Below are 22,407 nucleotides of genomic sequence, written 5' to 3'. Positions count from 1 at the left end.
AGTTTGAAATCCTCTATGGATTTTCCAGAGACTGGGTGACCAGCTATAGAAAAAAAACAATTTAGCAATAAAATTTCTCATATCTAGAAATTTACAGCAGGAGTCTGAACTAGCAGGAACTAGAAGTACAAATACAAACATTTTTTTATAAGAACAATTAAATAAGTAACAGTTATAAAATCTAGTATGTATGTATTAGAAAGCACTCATCCAATGCAACTCAGTTAAAGTTTATTTTCATTGCTCTTCTTCAGCATCACCCTCATATTTCTCAAATCGCTCATCAAGCTGTCACAAAAAACACACAGCATTGGCATGATAAAAATGTTAGTTAATGGAAGTATTTTCATCCAAAAATGCATCATTGTGATTACCAACACACCTATTTGATGTAACAAGTTTCTTTTGATAGCTGTACACCACAGAATGAAACAACTTACATTCAACATTCTCTGGGAATTTCCTGTGAATGACTTTGTATTTCTCCAGAGCTTTCTGGTAGTTGCCTGCAAACAAAACAACATCTTCTAACCACATATTCAAACATAAAAAAGGATATTTGATGAGAAATTTGAACCACTTTAACATCAATTAATCTTTTTTCTTAGAGTAAATGATTTAATATTGTAGGACCTAATTTGATAATACCAAACTTAACATTCTTTATTAATGGATAGTAAAATTAAGAGCATCTGAAAACAGTCCAAATTACTCTGTAAATAACAGAATTAATGAGGAGGTTCCTGATTTTTGCTTTTATTCTTTTATTTTATTCTATTATCCTTTTTTCAGTTTAAAACCATTGTTCCATGGACCTGGAACTGCAGACCCCAGTCTGTCTCCATCTTTCCTATAAAACCCTCTCATTATTCTCCAAGCTGATAACCCAAATGAATTACAAGAAATATCACAAACCTGCAAGCAATTACAAAAAAGTTACAGAACTTACCGCTTCTCCTGTAGCAACTGGCAACCATCAGCTGCCACTTCACTTGTGTTGGCCTGCATATAAATAAAACAAACTCATGTACACTGCCAAACAATGAATGAGCAAAATAATCTGCATAGCACTGGTAAAGACCTAGTATTAACTACTAATCATTTTTCACCTAGCATGTTGCCTTCCTAGAAAGAATGCGCCTGCTCAGCTCACACACAATTCACTGCTGCATCACACAACTGTTTCCAGGACTCCACCGTCTCTCATTTTCAGTCCCATGTTAGAGTTTTTTTCTTGGGCTCATGATTCTGTGCCCAGACACAATTAGTAGACCTGACATGTGAACACTGTCACAGATACAGAACCATGCAGTGGGAGAGGAACAAATGGCTAAACTGTATTCTGAGGAGGTCACACCAGTAGGGATGTACACCAAGGGATTCCTGCCAGAAAGCACCATCCCTACTTACAGCTTTGAACTCTGGCTCCTCTACTGTGCTATTGCCTCGACGTCCCTAGCTGCTGCCTGTCTTCTCTTTTTAGCACATAATGGTGACAGTATGGTCAGAGAAAATATTTGAGATGCTTGAGCATGTAAATGAAACTGTTGGACTCTTTCCTCATTTTTATCAAGACTATGTGAAAAATTAGGAAATGTTCATGATAACAGTGTAAGCATCCTCTATAAGCCAAAGCACTTTGCACATGTGGCTTACAATTGAATAGCAGTATATCAGAAAGTATTCACATTAACATTTCAGAATAATTTTGTACTTATCCTCTTCAATTTTTCTCTCTAATCATAGCACAGGCCATTTTTAACTCTTAAGCAATCTGTCACCGGTAGTTGCCAAGCAAGTTCATGAAATACAAATGACTGTCACCGCTTGAGTTTCAGCTGAATGTGTCTCTTGCAAAGAAAGGCAGCCAAACACACACCATAATAGAATTTATTACACGGTTCTCTAGAGAATAAGTTGTCAGCAGCAAGTACTAACTGCACTAAATCCTTTTATTAATGAGCATTTTATTAATTAATGAGCATGCTAGAAAACACAAAATAGGGAAAAACTGTTTCCCAATTCATTGTCTAACATATTATACTAGAATGTAATTTAATTATGATTAAAAACAGTGATTAAACGCTGAGTGCCTAAACAATTATATTTAAAATGCTCGTTTCACAATTAAACAAGGATACAACTTCTAAAATGGCACTTTATTAAAGTCAGTAGCATTTATATTTACATTCATGTCTTACCCAATTAGCTATCTAGTTCTATTTTTAACACCAAATAAACAGCAAAATATTTATGCTCTGAGATCTAATTAAAAATCTCCCCCAGAAAAATAATTTCTCTGTATTACAGACAGATTACAAGTAATACTGAAGAATTTAATATGCCAATTCTTCATAAGTACTTTACAATCCACATACTTCATGCATGGAATGTGCGACATGAAGCACAAAATATTTAAATCTTTGCCAAAACAAGATTATGAAATAATTCTTTTTATTCTCAGCTGTTTCTTTCCAAATTTTCTAAGAAGGTCGTGAATGCCAGCATATGCAATCTCAGACTTGACTAAAATACAATTTTTTAAGGAGGCCAGTACTTGTAGGGAAAAGAACACTGGCAAACCCGTGAACTATGATTTCTGTCAACTCTCTCTCTGTATTTTTATTTAATCTACTTCTCTACTTCTTTATAAATATATCACCATTTGAGTGAAGTCTACTTTCCTCTATTTTTTTTCAATTTCAATCCTTATTAAACCTTAGATTTTCTCATCTGTAATTAATGTCTACTCTAGCCCAAGCATCTGAAAGCCAGAATTAGGATTTTTTACTGAACTTTTTATAACTTATTGCAGTATGATCTTTCCTTGAATTATACTGTACAAATTTCTTGTTCACATGCTGTCATGTCATTCAGATTCACAGAACAAAAATAGTATCGAATTTTAGATCATCACGAGAGAAGCAATAACAGAGTTTTGCTTAGTCTAATATTTCATAGTTTTCCTAAAACACATAATAAAGAAATTCACACTTGTTGGGAGTGAATTTTAGTTTGTCTATTAACACAAGATTCTTCATGAACCTACAGACAATATTTGTTTCCACATAAAAAGACTGTGTGCATGTATTTTTAGAATTCTCTTTGAACTCTGGATTACAAATTTAAATTTGACCAGATTTTATTTATAAACCATTCTCTAGTAAGGTCCCTTTTTGAACTAAAATAAAGCATATGGCCTATATACCTACTTAAGTGCATTAAATTCTGCTAAAGAACAATTTCAGCAAGTTGTTGAACTGAACTCAGACATCTTTATCAGAATCAGTTTAGCCTGTCAATTTATTTTCACTGACCACTGGTAGTACAGCACTGCACAATTTTGCTTACTTATATGCTTTATTTGATGGACATAGAAGTTATGTGAAAAGAGGAAATGCAGGAAGATCAGCTAAAACATGCACTTATCTAAACCACCAAATCCTCACCACATAACAAAACAATAGAAAGGAAATATTTCACATAAAGCCACAGAGAAAGAAGTCTTGGTGGCTTTGGAGAACTGTTCTCATTTTCATAGTTGTGTTTAATGGCAGATAATAAAGAAAAATAGGTTCTAATATGTAACACTATCTAGTGCACAGTGGAGGATCTTATTTAACACTAAAAATACAAACCAAGAGCAAAAACACGCTGTAAATGAACAGAAAGTTGAGAAAATTAAAAAATATCACAAATATTCTTAACCCTGCTGTTAGTTTATAGCATTAATGTTATCCAGCTGATTCATCCATCTCTAGGTATACTGATGGATGTCTAGTCAGAAATCTGAGTAGGCATAAAATAATAACTACTTACAGGATAAGTGCAGCCCTTTCAAATACTCAATGGCTTTTTCACAGAACTGGGTGTCAATGTAGTATGCTCCAAGCCATTCAATGACCTCAATGTTGGAAGGGAAATACCGGTAGGACTGACAAAATAGGAAAGGTGAAAAACCACACAACTTCAGTGATAAACAACATCTTTATGTTGCCTCTGGAATATCTTACTCAAGTGTTTCATTCTCCAGAAGCCCAAAACATGTAATATAAATGAATGGAAATAGTGTGCTAACTAAGTGATCCTGGGGGGGTGGGGTGGGGGGGGGGAGAGAGGAAGACATGCCAAGTTTTCTAATTGCAAAATGCTTTTTAGAAGTTACCCAAGATGAGTCTGTCATATTTTCCAGGTAGCCTTATTTGAAATACCATTTTAAATAGCTTGCAACAGCAAAAACATTTACTTGAATCACATCTATGTACTAATAACTTACCTAAAACATTAAACAATGCTAACTAATAAGCATACAATTTCACGTTCACATCAGTCTGCTGGAAAACTCAGCCCAAAGCATTCCTTTCTATACATAACTACATGAATAACATTTTCAGCTTTTTAGAAATTCTCTCTGAAATAGGCATCAAAATTATCATCAAGCATAACTCAACTGGTAATTCAGATTGCAACACAACCTTTGGTCATCCTCACTTTGCACAGATAAAGAAAGAGAACTCTCAGATTGCACCAGACACTTCCTGTCTTATTCTTGTTTCTAACACAGAAGAATCTCTACAAACTATGAACAGCAGTACAGCCAGTTTGAAATCAAAGAAGCTGCCTATCTTTAGGCAACTGTGTATACGTAATGTATAACTATCCTGTTAAAATATATATAAAAGCTTTCAAACATAAACAAAACACAATATACATGTATCTCCATATCTATCAGTTTCCAATCAACTCGGTCACATTACACGCCTCTAAATTACTTCTATTATATCCTGATTTTATTTTGTCCCAGGCTGTATTTTAAATTAACATTATTACAGGTCAGTGTAAACAATGACTACATTAAAAAAAAAGGAAAGTCTGAGGCCAATATTCAAATGGAAACACAACCTATGTATTTCCTTAGGATCTGACTAAAAAAAATCAGACTTCATTAACTCTCTTATCTTTTTCATCCTCTTTTCTGGATGAAATTTTATAAGGTTTAAACTAATCAATTGTTGATTTGATACAGGAACTTATGGCAAAATTTCTTTACTTAGGACAAAGTGCATTGAAAAAGCAATATAAGAGCAAGTACCTCAGAGTAATGAAAAGCTTGGGATTTATCACCTTCAGTATCATATAAATTCCCTAGCTTTGAAAGTACATGTGGATCAGTTGGTACTACACTGATCAACTGCAGCAGCCACTCTATGGCTTGATTGGGATCTTCCATGATCTGGTATCTGAGTTTTCCCCAGTCAAGGACTGATGCCAGTAGTAGTTTGATTTATTCAGAATCCCTACTACTTTACCTAATGCAATCCATATGCTGAACACTACACCAGTCACTGGAGTGTGGAGACACAATGACTTTTTTTTACCACACTGTTTTCATAATTCATTTGTATTAGAAAGGATTTTTGTTATGCAAGAAGAATAAAAGTATCCAGAGACTTTGTCTGCTCTTTCACCTTAGAACCATGCTGGACTCAGCAGAACTTTGGGCTCAGTTTTCCTCTCTCTCTCTCTGAAACTAATCTTACTTCGACTTCCTTATTTTTAAGAATGAAGTGTGAACCCAGGCCATTTATTTGCAGCCTTTACAACCTGGCTAGTTTCTGTACTAAGAGCATTTTGTTTTAAAGTGACTAGGTAAAACTGCTATTGCCAAGAACAGCCTTTTGCCAGCAGGGGTTTTTCTGCTGTATGTCTAAGGAGCACAGCCCAGACTATTCTGGTTCAGAGAACAGCGTTTTAGTTGTAACTCAGCTTGCAGCGTGCTCTTCCCTCCTGAATTGCACAATGGCTCGGAGCTCTGCAGCAGTGTCAGCTGGACCTACTGCCCAAGCTGTTTTTTCAGTTTCTGCTGCATCCTACCTGACAGAGGAAACCTCTGAGAATTGGTGGAAAGCAGTTTTACGCAGCACCGGAGCAGAGAAGGTCTTCCCCAGATGGACACTCAGAGCTGTCAGCAATTTACACTGCTGTAAAGGGGCTGTACGGAATAGAGATCCTTTCGGATTTTTGGAGGTTACTTCTTTTACTGACCAAAATACGTTTTTATTACCTATACTATTCTTAAAAGTGTAGTACATCAACTGGATCTGTTCTGCCTTAGGGAGGATTTTATTACAGTCTGATATCCTCAGAAGCATTGTTAAAGAAGTTCATAGTTTAGAATATCATTGGTGATGTGCAAAGCCAATCTCTTCCCTCAGCTTTTCAATTGCTTGAGTTTTTGCAGTGCTGGGAGATAATTATTTTCTCACACATACACACTAATCTGAAAACAGCTTTCAGACAGAACTTCACATTTATTAGCTATATAACTTTTTTCTTAAAATTTTACTTAATTGTGCTTACATCTGCCACATTATTTTCACAGTAAAACCAGCAGCATTTTAAATATTCCATGACACAATTTAATACTGAGTGTAAATCTAATCCCTGCAATGTGAAGTCTTAATGTTCATCACTTGCTTCACTGGAAATATTCAATAAGGGTTAAGTTCTGGTCTCACCTTTCTCACAAACATCAGTTAATAAATCTTTCTTACTATAATGGATACCATAGCAAATTCCTAAATCACCTTGACACGATTGAAACATGCATTTCAGATTAAATGAGTTTACTAAAACCACCATTCCTTATAACCCAGAAAAAGATACATGCTTGTCTGGTAAAGGACTTGGGCACTATTTGGAAGGATTGCATGGAGTTTCAGAAAACAATCCAAAGCTTCATCTATCCTGTTTAATTTCTTGTAAGTTAAACCTAAAAAATAAAGGTAACAGAATTAATATAATGAGAAACAGATTACTTCAGCACATTAACTGAAAGAATAATCAAGAAAAGCCAAATAGGAGCACATTACTCGGAGGCAAGTCTACCTGCCTTGATTTAAAAGGACTCTCTACTCGTGAGAGCTATGCACAGAATTCTTATGAGCCAGCATGACCTACCAAACTGATACACATAAGGAACATGAACCCAATCAAAGACCAATATCTTACATAATCCCATTTTTTTAACAAGATGAATGAGGAAAAGGCAAAACTTTTAGAGGAGAACGACTCTCATAGTTTAATAATGCTGAAACTGGTATCCTTTAAGTAGATCGTATGAATTTCTTAATCTTGAAAGTAACTTATTCATCTGCAATCACTAATTGATGTTGTTAACACTGGGAATTTTTTTTGCAGAACAGACGTAGTACAGGTTAATTACCTTGCCATAACATAAATTACTCAATAAAGTAATAATAATTCACACATATTCCTATAAGAAAACTTTCCAAGACAGATTGTCAGAGATACTAGTGTTACCTTCAGTCAAAAGCTATACCACAATAGCGCACCTTTGACTTACCAAGATTATAAAGTGCTTCAGTGCATAACGAATCATTCCTGAGAGCTTCCTTATAAAATTCTGCTGCTTTTTCACAGTCTCCATTTGCAAAAACAGTATTTCCTTTGTTAGTTAGAGCTGCTGGATTGTACCTATCCGAATTTACAGCTAAATCTGCATAGTTAGTTGCTTGTTCCAATTCATTCCCCTATATGAACAAAACAAACATTGTATTAGTTATTTGTCAGGTAATTTTCTTGCAGCTGTGGCTTCTAACAGGAATTTCAGGGGATTGAGAATGAAAAAAAAACCCCATTATTCAGTCCTAAAATATATCTTATATATCTGCATAAGGAAGATAATCTCTTTCAGGTTTCAGATAACGCTTGACACATGTCTTGCCACTCTGTCCCATTCAGTCTGCAACCTTTCTTTGTTGTAATAAAGCAGCATTTATAAAAAAAAAAAATCCATACCCTCAAACTTCATACACAAAGACAGCTACCTAAAACATATTTCACTTTTCCTGAAGTTCAGCCAGGGTCCCCAGGGCCAATGTTTTAAATTCAGCCACTGCACAAATCCAACAGCAGGCATGTTTCTGTGGCCTGGGGCTCAATCTCACTCTTCTTCCCATCATAGTATATAAAGGGACCTGATCCAAATTCCAACTGGTTGTGTTCCAGATTAGAGGTGCACTTTTTTTACAGAGATTATTTGGGCAGACAAAAAATTGCTACAAAAATACAGAAGTGGCTACATAAACTGCAGTTCTTAACTGGTTTTGTTAAAGCAAACACTTACCAAATAATAAAGGAATGAAAGGTTTGTTGCAGCTGCACTCTTTACTCTGCTATCCTTTTTTTCCAACATTTTCAAAGTCTCCAGTGCCTAGAAATAATTTGGAAGCAACTTACTTCACACTGAAGCAAACTTACTCCAAAATCCTTTCCGAAAGCATTGATAAACTTCACAGTAACAAACAGCTGAAATATCAACTCATACAGTCACATACATGATATTACTAGAGCTTGTGTAAGACACACTTGTGAACATGACTACACAAAAGCATATCTGTATTTATACTATATTAATTTTCATCATAAAATTTCAATAATATTGGCTATTTAGCACCTATCCAAAATTTACGTTAGATAAGGCTGCTGTGAACTACAGGTATCTGACAATTCTGTATGTACAAATATAACATTAGATGATTTGCTTTTAATCTAGTGACTAATAAAAATTCTCATATTTTTCTAGTTCTTTAAGTGAACACAAATGAATTGACAAAAAACCCTTACTAAAAAGCCAAAAAATAACACCTATATAAAAAAACATACACCATGGTGTAGGACTGGATTTCAATGTGCCTTTGCTTTGTGAAATAAGATGATGACAATTGTCTAAGTTTACGAAGTACTCAAATGCAGAGCTTGAGGGCAGAAGATTTATTTAAAAACTTGAACATGAAAACTGAATTTCATAAACTTCAAAATAAAGATGCTTATAGAGAAAAAAGAGCATATTTATAGCAAAAAAAAAATCTACAAAAATCCCTCAGATATAAAAGGCAGCTTTTTCTTTTCATTGACTATGGAATAACATTTGCAAGTGCAGACTAAATTATTAAATAAATCTGTCTCCCTTATAAATATTTATTCTAACAACACAAACTGTTGGAATATCACAGTGAGCCCAGTTCCATCATCTATTACAACACAGATGTGGCAACCACAATTTAACCATCAACATTACCAATTCAAAAGTTTACTTCCTCTTTTCCATGAAATTTTTAAGCTGCTGTTTACATATCAAAACAAAGGCATGGCACTCACTATATGTAAAATGCCAAAACATAAAGAGAAGTTTTAATTCTCTGTCATGCACAGTTTTCACAGTTACTCTACACAAAAAAAAACCTGTAGTAACGATGAGAAAAATTACAAAATATACACAGCCATATGTAGCTCATAGATTTAGTCAACTACGTTCTACTCAACAACTATGAACTACTAAAGATCCTAATAATCTTTTAATAGAAAGTTCTTTTAAAATACACCAATTTCAATCAAGAAAAGCACTTCAAAAATTAGGCTCTAGATTTTGTGGTCTCAGAAATGTATGACTATTAACTATGACTTTTAAACTTCTTATGTATATATTTGTAACTTTCTAAAGAAAGGGAATGATCCCAAATATTGCCAGATATAACATTACTGTATCTGAGGTACTCCACTCTTAAGGAAAGATTTGCTTCTTTATGGAATTAACTTCTGGTGTATTTAGAGCTTTACAGTTCAAAGGTACTTTCTGAAAAGCCATTCCAAATTGTGTCTGGTTTATTTACCTTTGCTCTTACTGCTAAATGGGACTTGGATGATAAAGACTGGACAGAAATACCTTTTCCTGTCCTATATATAGGACCTTTTATGTCCTTTTACCCTATATAAATGAAAAATTCACGAGTCTGAACTCAATTCATTTACTGGCAAAGTATCTTGTGGGTCTCTTGAACCATTTCAGCAATTATGAGCCCTAGGATGAAAATCCATAGGCATATTCCTTTTGTCCTTGAAAAGTAGCACTGCATCATCAGTTACATTTAAAGATTTCTAAAGAACTTCTAAGTTTTTAATCCAAACTATATTATTTAGGTTCAACAATCAAAAGACAGACTATCCAAACTATTCTTTGTGACTTGCTTCCAGTGTATCTATATTATTTGCTTACAGAAGTTAAACTTCAAAGCAGTTTGTCTGACTCTAGCAGTTTGTGGCAGAGATGTTAAGAAGATGCATGGTTAACCTGCAGAATTTTGTTTTTAAATTAATTTTCGAAGTTTTTCTTTGATATTAAAAAAATTAAAAATATTTTACAGACACAAGTAAACATAACATGGTAATTTTCTCTTGAATTTTAATTTACATTTTATATGCATGGACTTTTAAAATAATATATTCATTATGAGGAACCCATACTTAAGCCCATTGTTCTAACAGGAGAAATCTATCTTAGTTTGTTGTTTTTATTAAAAAAGACACAATAAAACTTCAGCCTTGCAACTGAGTATTTCAAGAAGTTTCCATTCTTGTTATTCAGCCAAAGGTGTGTTGAGCAGTTGGTGAGTTAGGAAGTATTGACAACAGACAGACAGGATGAATGTAAATCTCAGCTGCAGTTTTATTAGAACAAAACAAATATAAAGAAGCTCTGCAGTCACCATTCTGCAGTCCCACTCTACTTTTAAATGGTTCCAGGCAGGTCAAAGGTCTTCTGTCACTTAGAAAAAGGTTCTTTTCCCCTTATTCCTAACTTCCAACACACTTCCCTCTTCTTCCATTGAAGTACTCCACAAAACATCACCAATAATCTCTGTATCTCATTTTACCTGTGGGAACTGATTTTAGTTTTTTTAACCTATACTGAACACTAACTGGAAATCACAAAAAATACCATTGAAACAATCAATTCCTGAGATCATAATACTTTTTACCTACCTGTAACACTCTCACCCTTCAAAAGCTATCATCAGTAAAGGTTCCAGATTTGCCCAAACTTTGCAAACTCACAATCTGCTTCCTGATCTCCAAAAAGGTTTCAATGTGCTCGTTTTGGCTGGCATAGTTAATGCTTTTCATAAAAACCTTAGGGCTCTGTTTTGGGTGTGTGCTGCAAACTGCTGATAACACAGTTTTTGGCAAAGCAAGGCTCTCACAAAGCAAGGCCTTTCTGCCCCTCACCTCCACCCTACCAGCAAGTGGACTGGGGGTGCACAAGGAATTGGGACAGGACACAGCTGTGGTCAAAGGATGTCCCAGACCACACAGTGTCACTGCCCAGCATTAGAGAGTTGGGGGAAGAAGGAGGAAGAGATGTTTGGAGCAATGCTGTTGTCTCTCCAGTCACCATCATGCATGCGGAGCCCAGCTCTCCTGGGGATGGCTGAAATTCCCATGGGAAGTGGTGAATTAATCCGTGGTGTCATTTTGCTTGTATGCACAGCTTTTGCTTTATCATTACACTGTCTTTATCTTAGCCATGAGTTTTCTCCCAGTCACTCTTCTGATTCTATCCCCCATCCCAGTGGGGCAGGGAGTGAGTGAGTGAGTGATGCTTAATTGTCAGCTGGGGTTAAACCACAACATACAGGATAATACGGATAACTCTCTTGCTCTATCTACACGGAAGAAGAGGGACAAGACAGACAGGAAAAGCAAGAGCTGCTCAGAAACCAGCAAAGCTTAGATATGAGAAGTAAAAGCAGGCCGAAGTGAAGCATGTGGTGGCCCTGTGTGCATCTCTCCAAGATATGGGAATGTGAATGACTTTAGAATATGACAGGTATCCACAGCTTCAGCTCTAATTTAGGCTGTATACGATCTCCTGTAATTCTTGCAAACTCAGCACAACTGGGGATGCTCTATTACTTTTATTTATCAAGCATTCCCATCACTGAATGTACCAGCCAGTGCAGGTTGGAAGAAAAACCCATCAAATCCTGTCAGATTCCTGAGTTTTGTTTTTGTTCAGATGAGGCTTTTTTCCAACTACTCACATTCTAACCAAGCCTGGTTGTAATGGAATGACAGAAGAGCCAACTAAAGTATAAGGACAATTTACAGTATTTTAGGGACTGCTCTAGTATGTGGGGAATGGCAAGAAATACCAGAGCATAAACAGTAATTATACATAGCAGGTGCAGCTGCACGTTTCTGTACTGTGGTCAACCTAACAGAGAGAAAGATTCAGCTCATATTAATGACAACACTCCCAGGCTGATTAACAAAGGCTTTCTAGGCTCTATGACTGTACTGGCCCTCAGTCCCATTAACTCCAGTGACAGCTTGGACACCCAGTGAAGAAAACCATGCTCAGGTGTTTTGATTTTGAAATGCACTGCATTCACTCGAACTTCCACGGCAGAAATTTCATTTAGATAAAACTTGTCTCTTGCCAGTGTTTTTATAAAGTTTTTTTACTTATCAGCATCAAAATAATTATTGTTTGCATATACACACTTTCCCTCGCCAAAAAATATGCTGTGCTAACAAAGGCATCTTTGCAAATAGAGTATTAAAAAGTACTAATGTGAAAAGTTACTATACCTGGTTAAAATTCTGTTGCCTCAAGTAAGTAGTGGCTTTATTTATTTCCAGATCATTGGCTAACTCCACATAGTGGGAAGCTTTCACTGCATCAACGCACCTACAATAGAAAGCAAGCCATGATGACAAACAAAATGCAAATCTGTGCAAATGCCTCCAAGTTATGTAGTTTTTTCAGGTAATTTGCTTTCTGAACTGAATTTTCTTAGCTAATTTCTTCACAGTGGCAAAGACACTCTGATTAAAAATACTTGTAAAAAAAATATTTCAGTTCTATAACCTACCTTAATTACAGTGTCTTGGCTGACTCTTATTTCTTTTCAGCCATATTTCTGCCTAAATACCACTTTATTTTCTGCCACCGAGCAATACTGGATGTCAAAACTGACTAAAATAATTTTTCAAGCATTTTCTTTGGCTACATTCTATAATGTGGTTTTTCAAATTTCATCTCCTGATCCATGTATTACCAAACCTATAAAAATATTAGTGAACAAAGCCAGTGACTACAGACCATGTCCCTGAGCTACATCATAATAACAATAAAATCATAATAAGTCTCTTTAAGGTCATCCTCCAGTTATTTGTGGCTTAGAGTCTTCTGCAGAAAGAGTGCAGAACAGAAGGCCACAGACAGTTCAGATGTTCACTCACAGCCACTGTCCTCCATGGTGGTTTGGTGTGCTCTACTTTCAGCTGCCTGATCACTTGAGGACCTTTATTTACTGTATGCATATCCTGTTCTCTCAAACACTTGGAAAATAGGCACAGTAAATGAACAACTTGTGGGATGCTTCCTTAATCCCTTCCACTATTTCTTTAACTGGTGGAAAGCCACCTTCTTTCCTTGTAATAGCTGGCTATTTTGTCAACAGAAGTTTAATTCGACAAACTGCCTGCTGTTATAATTAGTTTGGCACGGGCACAGTCATTAGACAAATGCCTTTTATGTTAGGGGAAAAGCTGTAATAAAAATTGGTAATTTCTTCTTTTATTACAGATGTCTTTGCAACATCAAAAAAGCATTTTCAACTGTTAGTTTTAATATCTTTTAACCATAAAATGTAATGAAATCTAGCTATCCCACTGTTCTTTATGAAATATGACAGAACAGTCCCAATATTATGTCACATTTTAAGTAAGAAGTTATGAACTCTGAAGAATATTCTCTAAATAAAATTAGTTTTATTGAAAGTACATTTAATACACAGAAGACCCATAATAAAGTTTATAATTAGAAAAACTAAGCTCAGGCTGCCAGTGAAACTTCTTCACTGGCTTGAATACCTCAAATTAAAATAACAAAGAGTGAATATGTCCTGATACACACACCAAATCCCACAGATCTTAGGAAAAGCTGTTCAATTAGCCACAGCAGGCTTGAGAGTGTTTTACTTCATGACAAGTATTCTGTGGATAGCACTAAGAAAACTGAGTATATGACAACCTTTTTCAAGTTTTTCTGAAAAAAAAAAAAAAAAAAAAAAAAAAGGCAAGACACAGAGCAAACAATCTGACTTCGCTCATGCTAACAAATTAGAAAACAACAACCTAATTTTCAAAAGACATATTATTTAAGTCCTGATAATTCAGAATGGCAGAAGTAGGGAAATTGTAAGATTATAATTATTATTAAACCATCAAACTCCACCTTGTGGTGTCTAGCAGACAATACATGCCTGTGTGAGAGATTGTTTTCTGTTAGTATAACAGCTTTCCTAGCAAATTATAATTATAGGACCTCAAAAATTTGAGAATAACTCTACAGGCCATAAACCCCAGGTAAAGAATAGACCCATCAACATTATTCATTACCCAAACACTAACAATATGTTAGAGCAATATAATAATATTGTGCCTGCAATACACAACATTAATTTGCATACATATTATTTTCCAGTGCTATTAAAATACAAAAATATCAAAGTAAGCCCTTACAAGATAAATTTTGGGAAAAGTTATGCTATTAATTTTTATACTGTCATTATAGGAAGTGGTGTATTCTGCTGTAGAAAATACCACAGAAAGCAATGCTAAGCAGTACATTGCAAAATAAAGTCCAAACGACGAACTGAGTCAGCAGCCTATCACTGTGCACACTTGTATAAATGTTTTAAGAAATGGTATATTTATAAACATTAAGTTCATAAATTAAATTCAAACAAACCTTTCTTAAAATTTAGATTGTAGTTTTATATAATGACTCAATGGAATGATCAAAACACCTTAAGCATCTGAAGTCTTCATTATGCCATCTTCAACCTTAAAGACTACCAATCTTAAGGTTTGAAAGATTGCTTTCAATCTTTCAAATTGAAAGACTGAATTTGAAATTCAATCAAATTCATTGATTTTGAATTCCATATAGCATTTGTCTGCTGAGACTTTTAAAAGCTTTTCAATTTTGAAACTGAATTTTCAAATTCAATTTAACTTTTTGTGTGAATTCAGAAACGCCACAAATGTATAATTAAGAGCTGAGTTTCAATGAAAAATTACTTTTTAAGACAGAACACACTCTAATGCTTTGTTTTGTTAGGGGGCAAACTGAAAATCAGCCTAGTCACTGTGTTTGAGATGCACAGAGAACCACGTTCCTCCAGCTGCTTCCATCTGTGAACGGGTTTCATAGGCAGCACAAGAGTTGACAGAGTTTAGACAAAAAGAAGCCCCACTGACCCTTACCAGTCATAGCCTACTGCAAAAGATGTCTCGATTGCTGGTGCAATGAGCTTAGCAGCTGTCATGATGTATTCCTCTGCAAGGACTTCCTAAAGAGGAAAAAAAAAAAAAAACGAACCCACAAAAAAACACAACGTAAGAATATGAAAAATGCTCCACTCTCAGGGAGGTGAGGCACTGGAACAGGCTGCTCAGAGAAGCTGTGGATGCCCCATCCCTGGCAGTGTTCAAGGTCAGTCTGGATGGGTCCCTGAGCACCCTGGTCTAGGGGAAGGTGTTCCTGCCACCGGCAAGGGGCCGGAACAAGATCATCTCTAAAGTCCCTTCCAAACCATTCAAACCCTTCAAAACCATTCTATGCTTGCATAGAATTCTATGTCACCATTTCAAAAAACATGTATAGAAAAACAACTAAAACAAAAATGTGGTCTGGCGTCTCCCTGCACTCAGTATAAATCTCAGAAGTCAATGTAACCAGTTCCCTGTTACCACTACTTTCCTGTATCTTGATTAGGTCTTAATTTTTTTCAGTTTTCCTTTCACTGACCACACTAATTTTATTTCTTAAAAAACCTCAAACGCAGCAAGTTCTAAGCAGTGTACCTATACCATTTGGGGTAGATACCCTTCTTTAGGCAGTGCAACTAAACTGAGTTGATCCAGCGGTTCTTCTGAGCATGTTCCTTCCCAAGAATTGCGAGGACACTTTTATAGAAGAACTGTGACCAGGTGACAAGACTGATATCCTTCCAGAAGCTAAAATTCAAGGCACCACAGTCAAGAAAGAACAGAGTCCACCATTACCTCTCACGTTGTATTTGACTTAAGCTGTCAATTTAATGGCTTCGATAGAAGATTCGTATGTAGATTCATCCTGGAGGGGGAAAAAACAACTCCAAATTACACCAGATACAACATTTTAATTATTTCATAGACAATATGACTGCAAACTAAATGATGTCAAATATGTAGTCTACATCGTCATTACTTTCCACATTTGAAAAAGCTAGCTTCGGATTTAAAGCAGTTTTCTAACCGTATACTCCAGAATTTGGCAAAATATTACAAATACATCAGTTACTGTTTTCTGCTTGTGTGTGTTGTCACAGCTCACATTACGGTTGTTAACAGATGTACTTCATGTCAGTGTATCAGCCAGGAGGCTGCAGGTCACAGTGAGAATATTCTCATGCTTAAAAATAAGCATTTGCTGAACCACTGTGGTATTCAGCAGATGAGGACTTGCGCTACCTCCTCATTACAATAACTTGCAGGATCATCTTATGGTTTCTATCACACATCTCTCTTAGCTCTAAAAGAAGTTATTGCAGGGTATGCTAGGCAGCCTTTCCCCATTTACTGGGGACAGATCATAGATCATAGATTTATGCAAAATAAAGACCAGAAGGAAAGCATGATCTTTTCTCTGACCTCTTCATAAATAAATAGAAAACTTGGAATGTCTGTAAACTATAGTTTGCCTACCCTTAGAAATAACTTTTGCAATCTCAAGGCTTTCCTCCAATGAATGATCTGAAACAGTCCTCAATTACTTCAAAGGTTTAATGACCCTTACTCTTACACAATTTCTAATATAAGAAATTATATAGAATGCATTAAAAATTATACATAATATCAATAAATCTATCTGTATGCTTCATATGTGAAATTTTGTTTCCTTATGCTATGACAATAGGAAACAACAGCTACCTTAAGCTGTAAACAGTTTGAAGATTAATTATATATTGATCTTTAGGGCTGAAAGATTGCATCACTGAAAAAAAAGACTGGTAGAAGAAGATAAAAAGCCTTGATCTTTCTATAGACGATTTTACTAAGAGGGACCCCTAAACCTGTTTTATTATTTCTTCCTCTCTTTAGCATCATGGAACGTCAAAGGAAGTCCAGTTCCAACAAAGTCTAATAAACTAAATAAGGATCTGTAAATGTCACTATAGGTTTTTTCTGTAAAGTACACTACAATATTACAAGCTTTATTAGCATTCAGCTTGAGGAAACTTGCATTAACCCACTCATTATTTAGCTCCCTTCATTTTACCTTACAAATATTTATTAAAATTTATATAACTGAAGATGGTAAAGCAGTAAGTGAGCTATGCAAGTAAGCGCAAATGAATTTCAACAAAATCATTATGAAGACAATCTTGTGGTGTGGGTTTTATGTACTTCATATCTTTTGAGAGGAATAAAAGGTTTAAGTGTTCTCTCATTATTTTACACATCTGAGCAGTACTGCAACACTAAATGCATGTTGGTAAAAAAGTTACTTCAGACGCTTAAATACACATCAATTTCCATATTCAGTATAATCCAAGCAATCAGTATCTCTCTCTCTTTCTCCTGATTTTCTATATAAAGACAAAGTTTCTTTCTTTCAAACTTACATTTAATGAAATGTATTTGTCTTCATAATCCACGTCCAAGGGAACTTCGATGAGGTTTTGAAGGCTTTCTTCATTTGCTCACCACTTCCAATAGCAAAGTAACATAGGATCAGATTGAAGCCTGCCTTCAGGTTTGGCGATATGTTCATTATTTCTTCAAATGAAGAAATGGCATCAACGTATTGGCCAGTTTTAATAAATGCAACTCCAATATTTTCCATTATTTTTATCCTAAGTAAGAAACCAGGTTTAGGTTGGATTTTTAACTACTAAATCATACTGTATCCAAAACTTTATTTCATAGCCATGCCTCCTAGAAAAAACTCACCTCATCTGTTTGTGGGAACTAGTAATCTGGTCTAGAGCCATACGGTAGAATTTGATAGCCTTGGAATAGTTCCGTTGTTTCAAATATATATTTCCCATATTTACCCTCAGTACACCTATCAAAAGGAGTCAACGAGTTACAACATTTTAAAAGTGTTTCAAAGCGACAGAGCAGAACAACTTCTTAATAAATTTGTCTTCATTATAGGACAGTAATGTCCCTTTAAAGCAGCACAGAACTGCCTTCTGTGAATTTAACTCAAGAAAAGATAAGATAGAAGATGAAACCTAGAAGTGATGAAGTCATGAAACCTACAATAGAACTATCATGTAAGATGCGCTCTCCAGGAAGATAGCTGCAAATAAGCATCTCTGAAAAAAACACATTGTAGGAGTCTCAGATATATGCAAAATACTAAAAGAAGCTTGTCAGAAGGGAAGGCCAAGTCAAGAGAAAAAATTAGTACTACAGAAGAGCACATAGCATGTGTGGCATGAGAAAATTATGTATTTGTCTTTATGTTTAGCTTAGGCTGTGGAAAGAAAAGACTTCATGAGTCAGTACAATTTAATATAGTTTGGCTCTCCAAGTCAGAGACGATGAATATGTCACCCACTCTGAGTGGCAGACATGAGGGCTGAGCTCTCTGAGTATCATGAACCATGCAGATGCAGTCCTCACTTTGAATGCCTGACTACCAGTTTTAATCCACTTTGGGATACAACCTACCTCCATTACTGAACATCTTATTCTTCACTATAACTTGGTAAGTAGTCAGTGCTTCAGCATACATTTCATTAGCAACATACTGAGTGGCCAGATTGAGGAGAACCTATAAAAAATTGGAATTACAGGTACAAGAAAATACATTGTCTCTCAACAGTAATCAACCTGAATTCATAGTAGATAATTTCAAGTTAATTTCACCTTGGAACTATTGTCTTTACCACTTATAAGCTTTCCATCTTTAACGTTCCTTTGCTCTTGCAAACTGACACAGAGGAAACAAGTTTAAAAGCTACTTATTCTAGGTAGTTCTTTTATTTTTGTACATAAATTACTAGCATTCAAAGTTATGCTACATGGGCCTTAGACCTAAGTAAACACAGTGCTATAATGAAAGATTATTAAAAAATATTCATACAAGAAAATTCTCAGAAACTGTGTGTAGTTTATGACTCCTAACAGGCGGAAAACAGTCCTAATACCTGTGGTCACTGAGTTAGAAGGGGAGAATTTTTCCAAACTGCTGTTTCACAACAGAAGTTCTGTTGGTGTCAGGTGAAATAGTTCTGCATTTTTTCCACAGCTTTACTCTGATCTCATAGCAAAATAAATTACCATGTCTGCCTAATTCAATATGTTAATTTTTAATAATCGTCTCCACAGCACTACCTGGAATATGAATTTAAATATCCCTCAAGTATTTTTATGTATGTTGTACTCTTTAAAAAAATTACTATTGAAAACCAGAAGGTAAATCTAGATACCTGCTTTAAGATTCAAGAATATTACTATATCCTATTTCATATAACACATTCATGGTCACTTTATGGTTCAATTTAAAGGCAGCATCTGATCTTTTCTGTTTTATTTTCTCCTCTCGGCCTATTACATTCCCTAAGCTATTTCTTTCTGGAATACAGGATCTGCATCTGCTGTACTTTGACATGCAGGTTTTAAGTGTGAGTAAATATCTGGAATACATATCCATGGAAACTCCTCTCCACTTTACGTAGACTGGTTCTCTGCTTTGAGATGGCAAGGGAATAGACTTGATGACATGAATGGATCTCCTCTGTACACTGCCAGGAGCATTGGAACACACACACACACACTTCAGGAAGCACTGACATTTCTGCTCAGAAGGTTTTTTAGCAACATTTCAGATAATGAAGATGTCCAAGCACTTACTGTGTAAGTGAGGTCCAAGTTGATGCTTTCTGGAGGAGCAATTTGTTCACGTTGTCTCAACAATTCTCTTTCCTGTCTTCCAGCCTCTTTTGCTTTCTCCAGAGCCTTAAACAAAACACCAGAATTAACAGTGTCTTGAATCTTACTGATTCAATATGATGAAAATATATTCAAAAAGTATGAAGAGAATATACTCATGTCTATTTTCTTTGGTTTACAGACTGCACCAAATGCCTGAAAAAAGCACCAAAAACTCACTAGAAGGTTTTAATTAGCAATAAGCAAACATACAGTTATCTAAGTCTGCTTAGCAGTGTAATTATGTACCCAGTTATAATTCTCTGCAGATTTGTGTCAACATTCTTTGTACAAGTAATGCTTTGGGTCTAGCAAGTGCCATTAGCAGCCCTGTGTGCCTCCACAAGGGTGCAATGGTTAACAAAGTAGTGGTTACTACTCAAGGGGGCTATTTGGAAGCCAGTGGTGAAAGCAGCACTTTAGGACACAGTTTGATTCCTAGTCCTTATGATAGAAGGCAAATCCAACTTGGCTGTTTTACAGATGAGTTCACAACTTTGATGACTTTTGCAGGAAAATGGATAGTCTGCTGCATTTGTCAAAAACAAACATCCTATAGGACCCTTGGAGTCACCTGACACAATCTACATAAGAAGCAACACTTTCACATCAAGAGCATTCTTGACCATACATCCAAGAGGCTCAGGAAAAATTAACTAAATAGATTAGTTAGTTAGCCACTTCTCAGTGGCACAATGCTCTAGTAACCTCTATAACAGAACAAATACATTCAAACTGTCTACTGGAAATAGCTCCTTACCCATGGGAACCTTTGATCATACCTAGGAACTGTTAAATGGTAGCTAGCCTGGGCCAGAACTGTGCCAGTGCAACTAATTCATCAGACCCACCTGAAGAGGTCAATGGACACAAGGGGAAGGGAATTTTTGTGACACTGAAATCTTAACAAATACATATGCCAGAAATACAGCTCCTACCTTTTTTTTTCTTTTCAGCAAAGCAAGGTTATCATTAGACTATAAGAGTCATAATAAATCTAGAATTAAAATTATTTTAATAATTTTAAACATTTGACTGCAAGTAATTTTGAAACATCTATCTACATAATTACAGCAGAAATGAAGTGAAATTCAGAAAAACTACCAATTTCAAGTCTCCACAGCTATTGGCAAAGCAGCTTTCTTCAACCAGTTCATTCACTTTTTTTTCCAACTGCTTCATCTTCTCTTCTAAACTAAAATAAAAATAACAACAAAAGTATTAACACTAAAGCAAAACTAATGTAACTGCAAACACTAAGCTTTTACATGTTTACAATAAAACAATACAATGACATATCACATGTCACAACTAACTGGTTTTCCCATCAAAGAAAGTATTGTGTGAAACTATGCCAAGAGAAGATTGTCCAAAGATATCACACACTCTTAATTTGAGAACAGAGACCAAAGAAAACATAAATCTTCTTACAAGAAGAGTACCAACAGGCAAATTTCAGAAACCAAATTTTTTTGGGAGAAGTAATGACAAAGCAATAGATGAGATTTCATATCAAACACTAATGAAATGAAATATCACATTAAAAATAACAAAAAGTTGTGGTTCTTCTTGACTTTTTTCTGCTGCTAAATACCCAAACATTTCAGTAGGATTCCCTATTCCTATAAAGCTACATTTGAACTTTGGTATTGGAAAGTTCGACAATTTTCTGAGTGAGCACCCCAACATTCACACCAGCTGGCAAGTTTCAGCTCAAGTGCTAAGCTCAAAGTGAACAGGGAGAAAGAGCAGGCAACATCCCCCAAGTTCTTCCCAAAGAGCTGCAAGAATCGTGGTGTTCCTTGCCTGTCACACAAACCTCCATGTTCCTGCACAATTCTGTGTAAGTATTTGTGTGGCAACAGCTACATGCAGGCTGCTGAGCTAGTCAGAACCAGACACCACTGAAATCAGATGTTCCTAGAAGTCAGCCAACCACACGCACAAGTGTTTGGGGCATTATTCCACCAAGTTCAGAGTTTGGCCCCCCAAAGTTTTTGTAACTGCCTGGATGTTTTTAAACGCTAGGCATGGTTGGTTGGTTTTCTGTTGCTGTTATTGCTTTGAAAGAATGTAATACAGAACTGAGCAAACCTGTCCGAAGTTTTCTTTTCCAGAGGGGAAGCAGGACCTCTTGCCCGGCCAAGAGGATCAAATGAAGAACCTGAAGAATTAACAGAGTACTGAAAACTGTAAAATAACATCTCCCTGTGGCAGCTGGTGATTTCTACAAACCATACCTCTCACAGCTGCTTTAGTGTAACCTGCAGCTTGCACTGCTGTCATTGGTCGAGAAACCCCATCCTCAAATAAAGAAGAAGATATATTAAAATAATCTCACTAAAAATTATGTTGTCGACAATACAGACATAATTACATGTTTTTATATAACTTTAATATACTCTCTATATATTACTTTAATGACAAATTGTTTATTGTATGTCAGTAAGCGTTAGAAAGCACTGTTATTGCTTCCAAACCTGTCCTCAAATAAAACACACATCACTACCCTCATGCTTCCTGACAGTACTACGTTCAAAAAAGGAC

General features: G+C 35.6%; 1 protein-coding gene across 1 annotated transcript in view; it reads right to left on the bottom strand.

Annotated features, from left to right (window-relative positions):
• IFT88 (intraflagellar transport 88) overlaps nucleotides 1–22,407 on the bottom strand; it is a 41,092-nt gene that overhangs the window by 16,401 nt on the left and 2,284 nt on the right. Inside the window, 21 exon segments of the mRNA XM_066313046.1 lie at nucleotides 441–506; nucleotides 950–1,002; nucleotides 3,820–3,841; nucleotides 3,844–3,943; nucleotides 5,099–5,240; nucleotides 6,667–6,772; nucleotides 7,367–7,553; nucleotides 8,150–8,236; nucleotides 12,454–12,553; nucleotides 15,139–15,224; nucleotide 15,761; nucleotides 15,940–15,970; nucleotides 15,973–16,009; nucleotides 17,541–17,599; nucleotides 17,602–17,771; nucleotides 17,869–17,983; nucleotides 18,598–18,700; nucleotides 19,783–19,887; nucleotides 20,965–21,055; nucleotides 21,955–22,024; nucleotides 22,101–22,164. Coding sequence (XP_066169143.1) covers nucleotides 441–506; nucleotides 950–1,002; nucleotides 3,820–3,841; nucleotides 3,844–3,943; nucleotides 5,099–5,240; nucleotides 6,667–6,772; nucleotides 7,367–7,553; nucleotides 8,150–8,236; nucleotides 12,454–12,553; nucleotides 15,139–15,224; nucleotide 15,761; nucleotides 15,940–15,970; nucleotides 15,973–16,009; nucleotides 17,541–17,599; nucleotides 17,602–17,771; nucleotides 17,869–17,983; nucleotides 18,598–18,700; nucleotides 19,783–19,887; nucleotides 20,965–21,055; nucleotides 21,955–22,024; nucleotides 22,101–22,164 — 1,795 coding nt within the window.

This window comes from Sylvia atricapilla, chromosome 2 (genome assembly GCF_009819655.1).
Source record: "Sylvia atricapilla isolate bSylAtr1 chromosome 2, bSylAtr1.pri, whole genome shotgun sequence".
NCBI classification, from domain to species: Eukaryota; Metazoa; Chordata; class Aves; order Passeriformes; family Sylviidae; genus Sylvia; species Sylvia atricapilla.
The sequence above is the reverse complement of the archived record's forward strand: the minus strand, read 5'-3'. Positions and strand labels throughout refer to the sequence as shown.